Genomic DNA, 16199 nt, shown 5'->3' on the forward strand with positions numbered 1-16199 from the left:
AATGAAAAGACTAAAGCTGGCAAAAGCAGTAGCACCGCAAAGAACTGTGCGTTCTTCGAAATCCCAAATCCACAAGGAGAGTCCGACTCCAATTGTGTCGGTTGCGATGCCTGACCTTCCCAACACTGGACGTGAAGAGCATGCGCCTTCCACCATTTGCACGCCCCCTGCAAGTGATGGAAGGAGCACCCGCAGTCCAGTTCCTGATAGTCAGATTGAAGATGTCAGTGTTGAAGTACACCAGGATGAGGAGGATATGGGTGTTGCTGGCGCTGGGGAGGAAATTGACCAGGAGGATTCTGATGGTGAGGTGGTTTGTTTAAGTCAGGCACCCGGGGAGACACCTGTTGTCCGTGGTAGGAATATGGCCGTTGACATGCCTGGTGAAAATACCAAAAAAATCAGCTCTTCGGTGTGGAAGTATTTCACCAGAAATGCGGACAACAGGTGTCAAGCCGTGTGTTCCCTTTGTCAAGCTGTAATAAGTAGGGGTAAGGACGTTAACCACCTCGGAACATCCTCCCTTATACGTCACCTGCAGCGCATTCATAATAAGTCAGTGACAAGTTCAAAAACTTGGGCCGACAGCGGAAGCAGTCCACTGACCAGTAAATCCCTTCCTCTTGTAACCAAGCTCACGCAAACCACCCCACCAACTCCCTCAGTGTCAATTTCCTCCTTCCCCAGGAATGCCAATAGTCCTGCAGGCCATGTCACTGGCAATTCTGACGAGTCCTCTCCTGCCTGGGATTCCTCCGATGCATCCTTGCGTGTAACGCCTACTGCTGCTGGCGCTGCTGTTGTTGCTGCTGGGAGTCGATGGTCATCCCAGAGGGGAAGTCGTAAGACCACTTTTACTACTTCCACCAAGCAATTGACTGTCCAACAGTCCTTTGCGAGGAAGATGAAATATCACAGCAGTCATCCTACTGCAAAGCGGATAACTGAGGCCTTGACATCCTGGGTGGTGAGAAACGTGGTTCCGGTATCCATCATTACTGCAGAGCCAACTAGAGACTTGTTGGAGGTACTGTGTCCCCGGTACCAAATACCATCTAGGTTCCATTTCTCTAGGCAGGCGATACCGAAAATGTACACAGACCTCAGAAAAAGAGTCACCAGTGTCCTAAAAAATGCAGCTGTACCCAATGTCCACTTAACCACGGACATGTGGACAAGTGGAGCAGGGCAGGGTCAGGACTATATGACTGTGACAGCCCACTGGGTAGATGTATGGACTCCCGCCGCAAGAACAGCAGCGGCGGCACCAGTAGCAGCATCTCGCAAACGCCAACTCTTTCCTAGGCAGGCTACGCTTTGTATCACCGGTTTCCAGAATACGCACACAGCTGAAAACCTCTTACGGCAACTGAGGAAGATCATCGCGGAATGGCTTACCCCAATTGGACTCTCCTGTGGATTTGTGGCATCGGACAACGCCAGCAATATTGTGTGTGCATTAAATCTGGGCCAATTCCAGCACGTCCCATGTTTTGCACATACCTTGAATTTGGTGGTGCAGAATTTTTTAAAAAACGACGGGCGTGCAAGAGATGCTGTCGGTGGCCAGAAGAATTGCGGGACACTTTCGGCGTACAGGCACCACGTACAGAAAACTGGAGCACCACCAAAAACTACTGAACCTGCCCTGCCATCATCTGAAGCAAGAAGTGGTAACGAGGTGGAATTCAACCCTGTATATGCTTCAGAGGTTGGAGGAGCAGCAAAAGGCCATTCAAGCCTATACAATTGAGCACGATATAGGAGGTGGGATGCACCTGTCTCAAGCGCAGTGGAGAATGATTTCAACGTTGTGCAAGGTTCTGATGCCCTTTGAACTTGCCACACGTGAAGTCAGTTCAGACACTGCCAGCCTGAGTCAGGTCATTCCCCTCATCAGGCTTTTGCAGAAGAAGCTGGAGACATTGAAGGAGGAGCTAACACGGAGCGATTCCGCTAGGCATGTGGGACTTGTGGATGGAGCCCTTAATTCGCTTAGCAAGGATTCACGGGTGGTCAATCTGTTGAAATCAGAGCACTACATTTTGGCCACCGTGCTCGATCCTAGATTTAAAGCCTACCTTGGATCTCTCTTTCCGGCAGACACAAGTCTGCTGGGGTTCAAACACCTGCTGGTGAGTAAATTGTCAAGTCAAGCGGAACGCGACCTGTCAACAACATCTCCTCCTTCACATTCTCCCGTAACTGGGGGTGCGAGGAAAAGGCTCAGAATTCCGAGCCCACCCGCTGGCGGTGATGCAGGGCAGTCTGGAGCGACTGCTGATGCTGACATCTGGTCCGGACTGAAGGATCTGACAACGATTACGGACATGTCGTCTACTGTCACTGCATATGATTCTCTCCCCATTGAAAGAATGGTGGAGGATTATATGAGTGACCGCATCCAAGTAGGCACGTCACACAGTCCGTACTTATACTGGCAGGAAAAAGAGGCAATTTGGAGGCCCTTGCACAAACTGGCTTTATTCTACCTAAGTTGCCCTCCCACAAGTGTGTACTCCGAAAGTGTTTAGTGCCGCCGCTCACCTTGTCAGCAATCGGCGTACGAGGTTACATCCAGAAAATGTGGAGAAGATGATGTTCATTAAAATGAATTATAATCAATTCCTCCGTGGAGACATTGACCAGCAGCAATTGCCTCCACAAAGTACACAGGGAGCTGAGATGGTGGATTCCAGTGGGGACGAATTGATAATCTGTGAGGAGGGGGATGTACACGGTGATATATCGGAGGATGATGATGAGGTGGACATCTTGCCTCTGTAGAGCCAGTTTGTGCAAGGAGAGATTAATTGCTTCTTTTTTGGTGGGGGTCCAAACCAACCCGTCATATCAGTCACAGTCGTGTGGCAGACCCTGTCACTGAAATGATGGGTTGGTTAAAGTGTGCATGTCCTGTTTATACAACATAAGGGTGGGTGGGAGGGCCCAAGGACAATTCCATCTTGCACCTCTTTTTTCTTTTCTTTTTCTTTGCGTCATGTGCTGTTTGGGGAGGGTTTTTTGGAAGGGACATCCTGCGTGACACTGCAGTGCCACTCCTAGATGGGCCCGGTGTTTGTGTCGGCCACTAGGGTCGCTTATCTTACTCACACAGCTACCTCATTGCGCCTCTTTTTTTCTTTGCGTCATGTGCTGTTTGGGGAGGGTTTTTTGGAAGGGACATCCTGCGTGACACTGCAGTGCCACTCCTAGATGGGCCCGGTGTTTGTGTCGGCCACTAGGGTCGCTAATCTTACTCACCCAGCTACCTCATTGCGCCTCTTTTTTTCTTTGCGTCATGTGCTGTTTGGGGAGGGTTTTTTGGAAGGGCCATCCTGCGTGACACTGCAGTGCCACTCCTAGATGGGCCCGGTGTTTGTGTCGGCCACTAGGGTCGCTTATCTTACTCACACAGCGACCTCGGTGCAAATTTTAGGACTAAAAATAATATTGTGAGGTGTGAGGTATTCAGAATAGACTGAAAATGAGTGGAAATTATGGTTTTTGAGGTTAATAATACTTTGGGATCAAAATGACCGCCAAATTCTATGATTTAAGCTGTTTTTTAGGTTTTTTGGAAAAAAACACCCGAATCCAAAACACACCCGAATCCGACAAAAAAAATTCGGTGAGGTTTTGCCAAAACGCGGTCGAACCCAAAACACGGCCGCGGAACCGAACCCAAAACCAAAACACAAAACCCGAAAAATTTCCGGCGCTCATCTCTAGTATATACATCTTTATATTTTAACCAAAATAAAATAAACCAATACGGACTTCGAGACAACCGTGGGAGATATAATGGTGACATAAGCAACGGCAAGCCCAGCAGACAATTGCAGAGTTAGGAAATCAACCATTTATTTTTTTTGTTATTTTTCATTAGTAATGTCCTATTTGGGACTTATTTTGGTTACTTACATTATTTTTAAAGAAAATGAATTTATGACATCATGAATTTTAGTCACATGTTTCCATGGAGAGTGCTGCTGCCAGAATGTTCTCTAGGACACTACATTTTTAAGTATACTGTACAAATATACATTTTGCAATAGTGTATTACATTAAACAATAAATAAAGTAAAAATAAACAATGAGATTGTAGCCTATAACTCATTCACTTTAATGGTGATAATGGAAAACAACAATTATTGTCCCTTTGTAGTCTACCTCATGCTGGAACTGAGGCCAGAGTGTCTGTGATGCTTGTCTGTCCGGCCTTGAGATGATGTATGTGTACAAGACCAGCAGGATACAACTTTCTGCATTAAGATGAAGGCAAAGGAACAGTCATTTTAGGCACTTATAATATAAAGGCTAATCTAATGGCAGTGGTTTCACAAACTTAAGCAATGTAAGAAGAGGTCCATGTGGACAGTAATATATAATGTAGACTTCGAGGAACATCCCAAATTAGAGATCAAATGAAAAGGCAACAGACATCGATAGACCGACACACAGACACTTCTACACAGACACTTCTACACATTAGGCTGCAGGATTTAGGGAAGGTTTTACTTCATATCCTACAAGGGGAGCAATTACAACTACTCCACAGAGAAGAGAATCAGTGGTTAAGGGTAGATTGATAGCTTGTGTTCTAATCTTAACAATACAGAATTCACTCAAAACATTTTGTCAGGAGCAAACCAGTAACATAATATATTTCAGAATACTCTGCTGTTTGTTTTCCAAAGGCTGAAACGGAATAAGAACTGTATTGGCAGGTAGAACATGTGTGAGCTCCTAAACTAGGATGTCACCACTAGAAGTAGCCCAACCGAGAATCACTGCAATCTTGTTGGATCAAATTGCAGTATGTAGCACTTATCCTCATGTATCCAATTCCTATTTCCCTACAGATTCCGAGCTTCTGAGCAGGGCCCTCTTACCTCTCTGTCTGTTATTACCCAGTCTAGGTATATTTTTACTTTATTGTACAGAAATGTAAGGAGTAGCGGAATGTGTTGCCATAATAATAATGATAATAATAATAATAAGGGTCACATACGAATACTCATGAAAGCTGTCTTTCATAATAATGTTGCACGTCTCACAATTTGGAAACTAACTTGGTAGCACCACAAAACACCTTGATGATCCAGAAAATAAGATTTTACTCACCGGTAAATCTATTTCTCGTAGTCCGTAGTGGATGCTGGGGACTCCGTAAGGACCATGGGGAATAGACAGCTCCGCAGGAGACTGGGCACATCTAAAGAAAGATTTAGGACTATCTGGTGTGCACTGGCTCCTCCCCCTATGACCCTCCTCCAAGCCTCAGTTAGGAACTGTGCCCGGAAGAGCTGACACAATAAGGAAGGATTTTGAATCCCGGGTAAGACTCATACCAGCCACACCAATCACACCTTATAACACGTGATAGGAACCCCGGTTAACAGTATGATAACAATTGGAGCCTCTGAAGAGATGGCTCACAACAAAACCCGATTTTTGTAACAATAACTATGTACAAGTATTGCAGACAATCCGCACTTGGGATGGGTGCCCAGCATCCACTACGGACTACGAGAAATAGATTTACCGGTGAGTAAAATCTTATTTTCTCTGACGTCCTAGTGGATGCTGGGGACTCCATAAGGACCATGGGGATTATACCAAAGCTCCCAAACGGGCGGGAGAGTGCGGATGACTCTGCAGCACCGAATGAGAGAACTCCAGGTCCTCCTCAGCCAGGGAATCAAATTTGTAGAATTTAGCAAACGTGTTTGCCCCTGACCAAGTAGCTGCTCGGCAAAGTTGTAAAGCCGAGACCCCTCGGGCAGCCGCCCAAGATGAGCCCACCTTCCTTGTGGAATGGGCTTTTATTGATTTAGGCTGCGGTAATCCTACCGCAGAATGCGCCAGCTGAATAGTGCTACAAATCCAGCGCGCAATAGACTGCTTAGAAGCAGGAGCACCCAGCTTGTTGGGTGCATACAGGATAAACAGCGAGTCAATTTTTCTGACTCCAGCCGTCCTGGAACATAAATTTTCAGGGCCCTGATTACGTCCAGCAACTTGGAATCCTCCAAGTCCCTAGTAGCCGCAGGCACCACAATAGGTTGGTTCAAGTGAAAAGCTGAGACCACCTTCGGGAGAAACTGAGGACGAGTCCTCAATTCTGCCCTATCCATCTGGAAAATCAGATAAGGGCTTTTTCAAGACAAAGCCGCCAAATCTGAAACCCGCCTGGCCGAAGCCAGGGCCAACAGTATGACCACTTTCCACGTGAGATATTTTAATTCCACAGTCTTAAGTGGTTCGAACCAATGTGATTTCAGGAATGCCAAAACCACATTGAGATCCCAAGGTGCCACTGGGGGCACAAAAGGAGGCTGAATATGCAGAACTCCTTTGACAAAAGTCTGAACTTCAGGCAGTGAAGCCAGTTCTTTCTGGAAGAAAATCGACAGAGCCAAAATCTGGACCTTGATGGACCCCAATTTGAGGCCCAACGTCACCCCTGCTTGCAGGAAGTGTAGGAATCGACCCAGTTGAAATTCCTCCTTCGGGGCCTTCATGGCCTCACACCAAGCAACATATTTCCGCCAAATGTGGTAATAATGTCTTGCGGTGACATCCTTCCTGGCTTTGATCAGGGTAGGGATGACTTCCTCCAGAATACCCTTTTCCTTTAGGATCCGGTGTTCAACCGCCATGCCGTCAAACGCAGCCGCGGTAAGTATTGGAACAGACAGGGTCCCTGCTGCAGCAGGTCTTGTCTGAGCGGCAGAGGCCAAGGGTCCTCTGCCAGCATCTCTTGAAGGTCCGGGTACCAAGCTCTTCTTGGCCAATCCGGAACCATGAGTATGGTTTTCACTCCTCGCAGTCTTATTATTCTCAGCACCCTGGGTATGAGAGGTAGAGGAGGAAACATAAACCGACTGGTACACCCACGGTGTCACTAGAGCGTCCACAGCGATCGCCTGAGGGTCCCTTGACCTGGCGCAATATCTTTTTAACTTTTTGTTGAGGCGGGACGCCATCATGTCCACCCGTGGTCATTCCCAACGGTTTACCCGCATTTGGAAAATTTCTGGAAGAAGTCCCCATTCTCCCGGGTGTAGGTCGCCCAACGGAGAATCCTTGTGGCTTCTGCCATCGCCATCCTGCTTCTTGTGCCGCCCTGTCTGTTTACATGGGCGACCGCCGTGATGTTGTCTGAATGGATCAGTACCGGCTGGTTCTGAAGCAGGGGCCTTGCTTGGCTTAGGGCATTGTAAATGGCCCTTAGCTCCAGAATAATTATGTGAAGCGAAATCTCCTTGGAAATTTCTTCCCTGTGTGACAGCACCCCAGCCCCGAAGGCTGGCCTCCGTGGTCACCAGGACCCAGTCCTGTATTCCGAATCTGCGGCCCTCTAGTAGATGAGCCCTCTGCAGCCACCACAGCAGTGACACCCTGTTACTTGCCGACAGGGTTATCCGCTGTTGTATCTGTAGATGGGACCCGGACCATTTGTCCCACAGGTCCCACTGGAACGTCCTTGCGTGGAACCTTCCAAATGGAATTATGCTTTGTACGAAGCTACCATTTTTTTTCAGGACTCGTGTGCTTCCACTGGAAGAAACACTCTTTTCTGGTCTGTGTCCAGAATCATTCCCAGGAACAGAAGACGTGTCGTCGGGACCAGCTGTGACTTTGGAATATTGAGAATCCAGTCGTGCTGTTGTAGCACTTTGCTACCCCTACTACCAGCTGTTCTTTGGACCTCGCCTTTATCAGGAGATCGTCCAAGTACGGGATAATAAAAACTTCCTTCTTGCGAAGGAGTATCATCATTTCGGCCGTTACCTTGGTAAAGACCTTTGGTGCCGTGGACAACTCCAACGGCAGCGTCTGGAACTGATAGTGACAGTCCTGTACCACACATCTGAGGTACTCCTGGTGAGGAGGGTAAATGGGGACATGCAGGTACGCATCCTTGATGTCCAGGGAGACCCTGTAATCCCCCTCGTCCAGGCTCGTAATAACCGCCCTGAGCGATTCCATCTCGAACTTGAATCTTCTGATATAAAAATTCAAGTATTTTAATTTTAAGATGGGTCTCACCGAACCGTTCTGTTTCGGTACCACAACCATTGTGGAATAGTAACCCCTTCCTTGCTGAAGGAGGGGCACCTTGACAATCACTTGTTGTGATTATAGTGTTGAATAGCCACCAACACCGCCTCCCTGGCAGAGGGAGGTGCCGGTAAGGCAGATTTTAGGAAACGGCGGGGGGAAGAACGTCTCGGACTCCAGCCTGTACTCCTGAGATACTACTTGAAGGACCCAGGGATCCATGTGAGAGAGCCCACTGGGCGCTGAAATTTCTGAGACGGGCCCCCACCGTACCCGGGTCCGCCTGAGCAGCCCCAGCGTCATGCTGTGGACTTACCGGACGCAGGGAGGACTTCTGCTCTTGGGAACTAGCTGTGCGCTGCAGCTTTTTCCTCTACCTTTGCCTCTCGGCAGAAAGGATGAGCCTCTAGCCCTCTTGCTTTTCTGGGGCCGAAAGGACTGTACTTGATGATACGGTGCTTTCTTTTGTTGTGGGGTAGCCTGTGGCAAAAAAGTCGATTTCCCAGCAGTAGCTGTGGAAACGAGGTCTGAAAGACCATCCCCAAACAGTTTTACCCCCTTATAGGGCAAAACTTCCATGTGCCGATTCGAGTCGGCATCGCCTGACCATTGCCGAGTCCATAACCCCCGTCTGGCGGCAATGGACCTAGCGCTTATTTTTGATGCCAGCCGGCAAATATCCCTCTGTGCATCACGCATGTATAAGACCACGTCTTTTATATGCTCTATTGTCAGCAAAATATTGTCCCTATCCATAGTTATTTTCCGATAGGGAATCTGACCACGCAGCGGGAGCACTGCACATCCATGCCGAAGCAATGGCTGGTCGCAATATAATGCCAGAGTGTGTGACTATATCTCTCAGGGTAACCCCCTGCTTTTTATCAGCAGGTTCCTTCAGGGCGGCCGTATCCGGAGACGGTAGTGCCACCTTTTCTGATAAGCATGTAAGCGCTGTATCTACCCTATGGGGTGTTTCCCAACGTGACCTATCCTCTGGCGGGAAAGGGTACGCTGCCAATAACCGTTTAGAAATTATCAATTTCTTACCGGGGGAAGACCACGCTTCCTCACACACCTCATTTAATTTCTCAGATGCAGGAAAAACTACTGGTAGTTTTCTGTCACCAAACATAATACCCTTTTATGTGGTACCTGGGGTATTATCATAAATGTGTAATACATTTTTCATTGCCTCAATCATGTAACGGGTGGACCTATTTGGAGGGTACACTAGTCTCATCGTCGTCGACACTGGAGTCGGTATCCGTGTCGACATCTGTTTCTCTGAGGTAGCGGGCGTTTTTAGAGCCCCCCATGACATTTGAGACGCTGGAACAGGCACAAGCTGAGTAGCCGGCTGTTCTGTGTCGTCGACCTTTTGTGTAAGGAGTTGACACTTTCACGTAATCCTTCCATAAGTCCAACCACACCGGTGTCGATCCCGCAGGGGATGACATCACATTTACAGGCATTCGCTCCGCCTCCACATCATTATCCTCCTCATACAAGTCGACACAGAGGACAGGACCCCACAAAGCCCTTTGGGGAGACAGAGGGAGAGTATGCCAGCACACACCAGGGCGCTATATATCACAGGGATATCACATATAAAGAGTGTTTTCCCTTATAGCTGCCTATATATATATTGTATACTGCGCCTAAATTGTGCCCCCCCTCTCTTTTTAACCCTTTCTGTAGTGTATTGACTGCAGGGGAGAGCCAGGGAGCTTCCCTCCAACGGAGCTGTGAGGGAAAAATGGCGCCAGTGTGCTGAAGGAGATAGCTCCGCCCCTTTTTCGCTGACTTTCTCCCGCATTTTTATGGATTCTGGCAGGGGTTAAAAAGCACCTATATAGCCTCTGGGGCTATATATGGTGCCAGTTTGCCAGCCAAGGTGTCAGTATTGCTGCTCAGGGCGCCCCCCCCCCAGTGACCGGAGTGTGAGGTGTGCATGAGGAGCAATGGCGCACAGCTGCAGTGCTGTGCGCTACCTTGGAGAAGACCGAAGTCTTCAGCCGCCGATTTTCCGGACCACCTTCTTGCTTCTGGCTCTGTAAGGGGGACGGCGGCGCGGTTCCAGGAACGGACGACGAGGTCGGGTCCTGTGTTCGATCCCTCTGGAGCTAATGGTGTCCAGTAGCCTAAGAAGCCCAAGCTACCACCACTTAGGTAGGTTCGCTTCTTCTCCCCTTAGTCCCTCGATGCAGTGAGCCTGTTGCCAGCAGGTCTCACTGAAAATAAAAAACCTAACAAACACTTTCTTCCTAGGAGCTCAGGAGAGCCCCTAGTGTGCATCCAGCTCAGCCGGGCACAGAAATCTAACTGAGGCTTGGAGGAGGGTCATAGGGGGAGGAGCCAGTGCACACCAGATAGTCCTAAATCTTTCTTTAGATGTGCCCAGTCTCCTGCGGAGCCGTCTATTCCCCATGGTCCTTACGGAGTCCCCAGCATCCACTAGGACGTCAGAGAAAACACCGCATAAGATATACAGCACACCTCCTCTCTGCAGCCATGATGTGTGGTGGTGCTGATAAACCTTTAGGTGCATACTCCTTTAGTACCATCCTTTTCTGTTAAATAAATATATCAATAGAACAGCTAGCACATATCCCCCTGCCATACCCATGGTCCCAGTACAACGGCCAGGAATCCTTCAAATCCATGCCCACTATGAGAGTTTAAAAAAAATAAGAATTTACTCACCGGTAATTCTATTTCTCGTAGTCCGTAGTGGATGCTGGGAACTCCGTAAGGACCATGGGGAATAGCGGGCTCCGAAGGAGGCTGGGCACTCTAGAAAGATCTTAGACTACCTGGTGTGCACTGGCTCCTCCCACTATGACCCTCCTCCAAGCCTCAGTTAGGACACCGTGCCCGGACGAGCGTACACAATAAGGAAGGATTTTGAATCCCGGGTAAGACTCATACCAGCCACACCATTCACACCGTATAACTCGTGATATGAAACCCAGTTAACAGTATGAAACAACTGAGCCTCTCAACAGACGGTTCAACAATAACCCGATTTAGTTAACAATAACTATGTACAAGTATTGCAGATACACCGCACTTGGGACGGGCGCCCAGCATCCACTACGGACTACGAGAAATAGAATTACCGGTGAGTAAATTCTTATTTTCTCTGACGTCCTAGTGGATGCTGGGAACTCCGTAAGGACCATGGGGATTATACCAAAGCTCCCAAACGGGCGGGAGAGTGCGGATGACTCTGCAACACCGAATGAGAGAACTCCAGGTCCTCCTCAGCCAGGGTATCAAATTTATAGAATTTTGCAAACGTGTTTGCCCCTGACCAAGTAGCAGCTCGGCAAAACTGTAAAGCCGAGACCCCTCGGGCAGCCGCCCAAGATGAGCCCACCTTCCTTGTGGAATGGGCATTGACAGATTTTGGCTGTGGCAGGCCTGCCACAGAATGTGCAAGCTGAATTGTACTACAAACAAATCCAACGAGCAATAGTCTGCTTAGAAGCAGGAGCACCCAGCTTGTTGGGTGCATATAGGATAAACAGCGAGTCAGATTTTCTGACTCCAGCCGTCCTGGAAACATATATTTTCAGGGCCCTGACCACGTCTAACAACTTGGAGTCCTCCAAGTCCCTAGTAGCCGCAGGCACCACAATAGGCTGGTTCAGGTGAAACGCTGACACCACCTTAGGGAGAAACTGGGGACGAGTCCTCAATTCTGCCCTATCCATATGGAAAATCAGATAAGGGCTTTTATAAGACAAAGCCGCCAATTCTGATACTCGCCTGGCAGAAGCCAAGGCCAATAACATGACCACCTTCCACGTGAGATATTTCAGATCCACGGTTTTTAGTGGTTCAAACCAATGTGATTTTAAGAAACTCAACACCACGTTGAGATCCCAAGGTGCCACAGGAGGCACATATAGGGGCTGAATATGCAGCACTCCCTTTACAAAAGTCTGAACTTCAGGTACTGAAACTAGTTCTTTTTGAAAGAAAATCGACAGAGCCGAGATCTGTACCTTAATGGAGCCCAGTTTTAGGCCCATATTCACTCCTGCTTGCAGGAAATGCAGAAATCGACCTAGTTGAAATTCCTCTGTTGGGGCCTTTTCGGCCTCACACCATGCAACATACTTCCGCCATATGCGGTGATAATGATTTGCTGTAACCTCTTTCCTAGGTTTAATAAGCGTAGGAATGACTTCCTCCGGAATGCCCATTTCCTTCAGGATCCGGCGTTCAACCGCCATGGCGTCAAACGCAGTCGCGGTAAGTTTTGGAACAGACAGGGCCCCTGCTGCCGCAGGTCCTGTCTGAGCCGCAGAGGCCATGGGTCCTCTGATATAATTTTTTGAAGTTGTGGGTACCAAGCTCTTCTTGGCCAATCCGGAACCACGAGTATCGTTCTTACTCCTCGCCGCCTTATTATTATTCTCAATACCTTTGGTATGAGGGGCAGAGGAGGGAACACATAAACCGACTGGTACACCCACGGTGTTACCAGAGCGTCCACAACTATCGCCTGAGGGTCCCTTGACCTGGCGCAATATCTTTTATAGCTTTTTGTTGATGCGGGACGCCATCATGTCCACCTGTGGCCTTTCCCAAAGGTGTACAATCCTTTTGAAGACTTCTGGATGAAGTCCCCACTCTCCCGGGTGGAGGTCGTGTCTGCTGAGAAGATCTGCTTCCCAGTTGTCCACTCCGGGAATGAACACTGCTGACAGTGCTAACACATGAATTTCCGCCCATCGGAGAATCCTTGTGGCTTCTGCCATCGCCATTCTGCTTCTTGTGTCGCCCTGTTGGTTTACATGGGCGACCGCCGTGATGTTGTCTGATTGGATCAGTACCGGCTGGTTTTGAAGCAGAGGCCTTGCCTGACCCAGGGCATTGTAACTGGCCCTCAGTTCCAGAATATTTTGTGTAGAGAAGTCACCTGACTTGACCAAAGTCCTTGGAAGTTTCTTCCCTGTGTGACTGCCCCCAGCCTCAAAGGCTGGCCTCCATGGTCACTAGGACCTAGTCCAGTATTTCGAACCTGCGGCCCTCCTTAAGATGGGCACTCTGCAGCCACCATTTTAGAGATACCCTGGTCCTTGGAGACAGGGTTATCAGCCGATGCATTTGAAGATGCGATCCGGACCACATGTCCAACAGGTTCCACTGAAAAGTTCTTGCATGGAACCTGCCGAATGGGATTGCTTCGTAGGAAGCTACCATTTTTCCCAGGATTCGCGTGCAATGATGCACCGATACCTGTTTTGGCTTCAGGAGGTCTCTGACTAGAGATGACAGCTCCTTGGCTTTCTCCTCCCGGAGAAACACTTATTTCTGGTCTGTGTCCAGAACCATCCCCAGGAACAGTAGACGTGTCATAGGAACCAGCTGTGACTTTGGACTGTTTAGAATCCAACCCTGCTGTTGTAGCACTTTCCAAAATAGTGCTACCCCGACTAGCAACTGCTCCTTGGACCTCGCCCTTATAAGGAGATTGTCCAAGTACGGGATAATTAAAACTCCCTTTTTTCGAAGGAGTATCATCATTTCGGCCATTACCCCGGTAAACACCCTCGGTGCCTTGTACAGTCCTGTCTGGACTTGGTAATGGTAATCCTGTACCACAAATCTGAGGTACTCCTGGCGAGGATGGTAAATGGGGACATGCAGGTAAGCATCCTTGATGTCCCGGGATACCATGTAATCCCCCTCGTCCAGGCTTGCAATAACCGCCCTGAGCGATTCCATCTTGAACTTGAATTTTTTTATGTATGTGTTCAAGGATTTTAATATAAATGGGTCACACCGAACCATGCGGTTTCGGTACCCCAACCCGTGTAGAATAGTAACCCCGTCCTTGTTGAAGTAGGGGCACTTGAGTATTACCTTTGGGAATACTGCTTGTTAATTGCCTCTAGTACAGCCTCCCTGCCTGAGGGAGTTGTCGGCAAGCCATAATCTAGGAAACGGCTGGGGGGAGATATCTCGAATTCCAGCTTGTACCCCTGACATACTATCTGAAAGAAACAGGGATCCACCTGTGAGCGAGCCCACTGATCGCTGAAATTTTGGAGACGGCCCCCCACCGTACCTGGCTACACCTGTGGAGCCCCCGCGTCATGCTGTGGGCTCAGAGGAAGCGAGAGAAGAATTTGATTCTGGGAGCAGGCTGACAGGTGCAGCTTTTTCCCTCTTCCCTTGTCTCTGTACAGAAGGGAAACGCCTTTCACCCGCTTGCTTTTCTGAAGCCGAAAGGACTGTACCTGATAATACAGTGCTTTCTGAGTCCGTGAGGAAACCTGAGGTAAAAATATTTCTTCCCAGCTGTGGCTGTGGATACGAGGTCCCAGAGACCATCCCCAAATAATTCCTCACCTTTATAAGGCAGAATCTTTTTAAAGTCAGCATCACCTGTCCCGTGACAGGTCTCAAATACCCTCCTGACAGAATGGACATTACATTCATTTTGGATGCCAGCCGGCAAAATATCCCTCTGTGCATCCCTCATATATAAGACGACGTCTTTAATATGTTCTCATGTTTGACAGGGTCACCGACCACGCTGCAGCAGCACGATCTGCAGGTCTCCGTCTAGTACCTGAGTGTGTAAATACAGACTTCAGGATAGCCTCCTGCTTTTTATCAACAGGTACCTTCAAAGTGGCCGTTCCTAAAACGGCAGTGCCACCTTTTTTGACAACCGTGTAAGCGCCTTATCCACCCTAGGGGATATCTCCCAGTGTAACTTATCCTCCTGGCGGGAAAGGGTACGCCATCAGTAACTCTTTAGAAATTACCAGTTTCTAAACGGGGGAACCCACGCTTTTCACACACTTCATTTATTCATCTGATGGGGGAACAAAACACTGCCTGTTTTTTCTCCCCAACCTAAAATCCCATTTTTAGAGGTGCTTGGGTTAATGTCAGAAATGTGTAACACATTTTTTATTGCCGGGATCAAGTCACGGATGTTCCTAGTGGATTGTGTATATGTCTCAACCTTGTCGACCCTGGAGTCAGACTCCGTGTCGACATCTGTGTCTGCCATCTGAGTGAGCGGGCGTTTTTGAGCCCCTGATGGCCTTTGAGACGCCTGGGCAGGCGCGGGCTGAGAAGCCGGCTGTCCCACAGCTGTTACGTCATCCACCCTTTTATGTAAGGAGTTGACACTGTCGGTTAATACCTTTCACCTATCCATCCACTCTGGTGTCGGCCCCACAGGGGGCTACATCACATATATCGGCCTCTGCTCCGTCACCATATAAGCCTCCTCATTCAACATGTCGACACAGCCGTACCGACACACCGCAGACACACAGGGAATGCTCTAAACGAGGACAGGACCCACAAAAGCCCTTTGGGGGGACAGAGTGAGAGTATGCCAGCACACACCAGAGCGCTATATATATACAGGGACTAACTGAGTTATGTCCCTAATAGCTGCTTTTCATATAATATATGTATATATACTGACAAATTTAATGCCCCCCCTCTCTTTTCCCTCTTACTGTACTGTAGATTGCAGGGAAGAGCCAGGGAGCTTCCTTCCAGCCGAGCTGTGAGGGAAAAATGGCGCCAGTGTGCTGAGGAGATAGGCTCCGCTTCTTTTTCGCGGCCTATTCTCCCGCTTTTTATGGAATTCTGGCAGGGGTATTTTCCTCATATATAGCCCCTGGGGCTATATATTGAGGTATTTTAGCCAGCCAAGGTGTTTTTATTGCTGCCTCAGGGCGCCCCCCCCCCAGCGCCCTGCACCCTCAGTGACCGGAGTGTGAAGTGTGTGAGAGGAGCAATGGCGCACAGCTGCAGTGCTGTGCGCTACCTTGGTGAAGACAGAGTCTTCATGCCGCCGATTTTCCGGACCATCTTCTTGCTTCTGGCTCTGTAAGGGGGACGGCGGCGCGGCTCCGGGACCGAACACCAAGGACTGGGCCTGCGGTCGATCCCTCTGGAGCTAATGGTGTCCAGTAGCCTAAGAAGCCCAATCCGGCTGCAAGCAGGCGAGTTCGCTTCTTCTCCCCTTAGTCCCTCGCTGCAGTGAGCCTGTTGCCAGCAGGTCTCACTGAAAATAAAAAACCTAAGTCTACTCTTTCTAAGAGCTCAGGAGAGCCCCTAGTGTGCATCCAACCTCGGCC

General features: G+C 48.9%; 1 protein-coding gene across 4 annotated transcripts in view; it reads right to left on the reverse strand.

The window, feature by feature from the left end:
• Positions 1 to 16199, reverse strand: part of ATRIP (ATR interacting protein) — a 234081-nt gene that overhangs the window by 32525 nt on the left and 185357 nt on the right. For all 4 annotated transcript variants that reach the window (XM_063940701.1, XM_063940698.1, XM_063940699.1 and 1 more), the window contains exon 11: positions 4174 to 4265. In XM_063940701.1, coding sequence (XP_063796771.1) covers positions 4174 to 4265 — 92 coding nt within the window. The remainder of the gene's footprint in view (positions 1 to 4173; positions 4266 to 16199) is intronic.

This window comes from Pseudophryne corroboree, chromosome 9 (assembly GCF_028390025.1).
Source record: "Pseudophryne corroboree isolate aPseCor3 chromosome 9, aPseCor3.hap2, whole genome shotgun sequence".
Classification (NCBI taxonomy): domain Eukaryota; kingdom Metazoa; phylum Chordata; class Amphibia; order Anura; family Myobatrachidae; genus Pseudophryne; species Pseudophryne corroboree.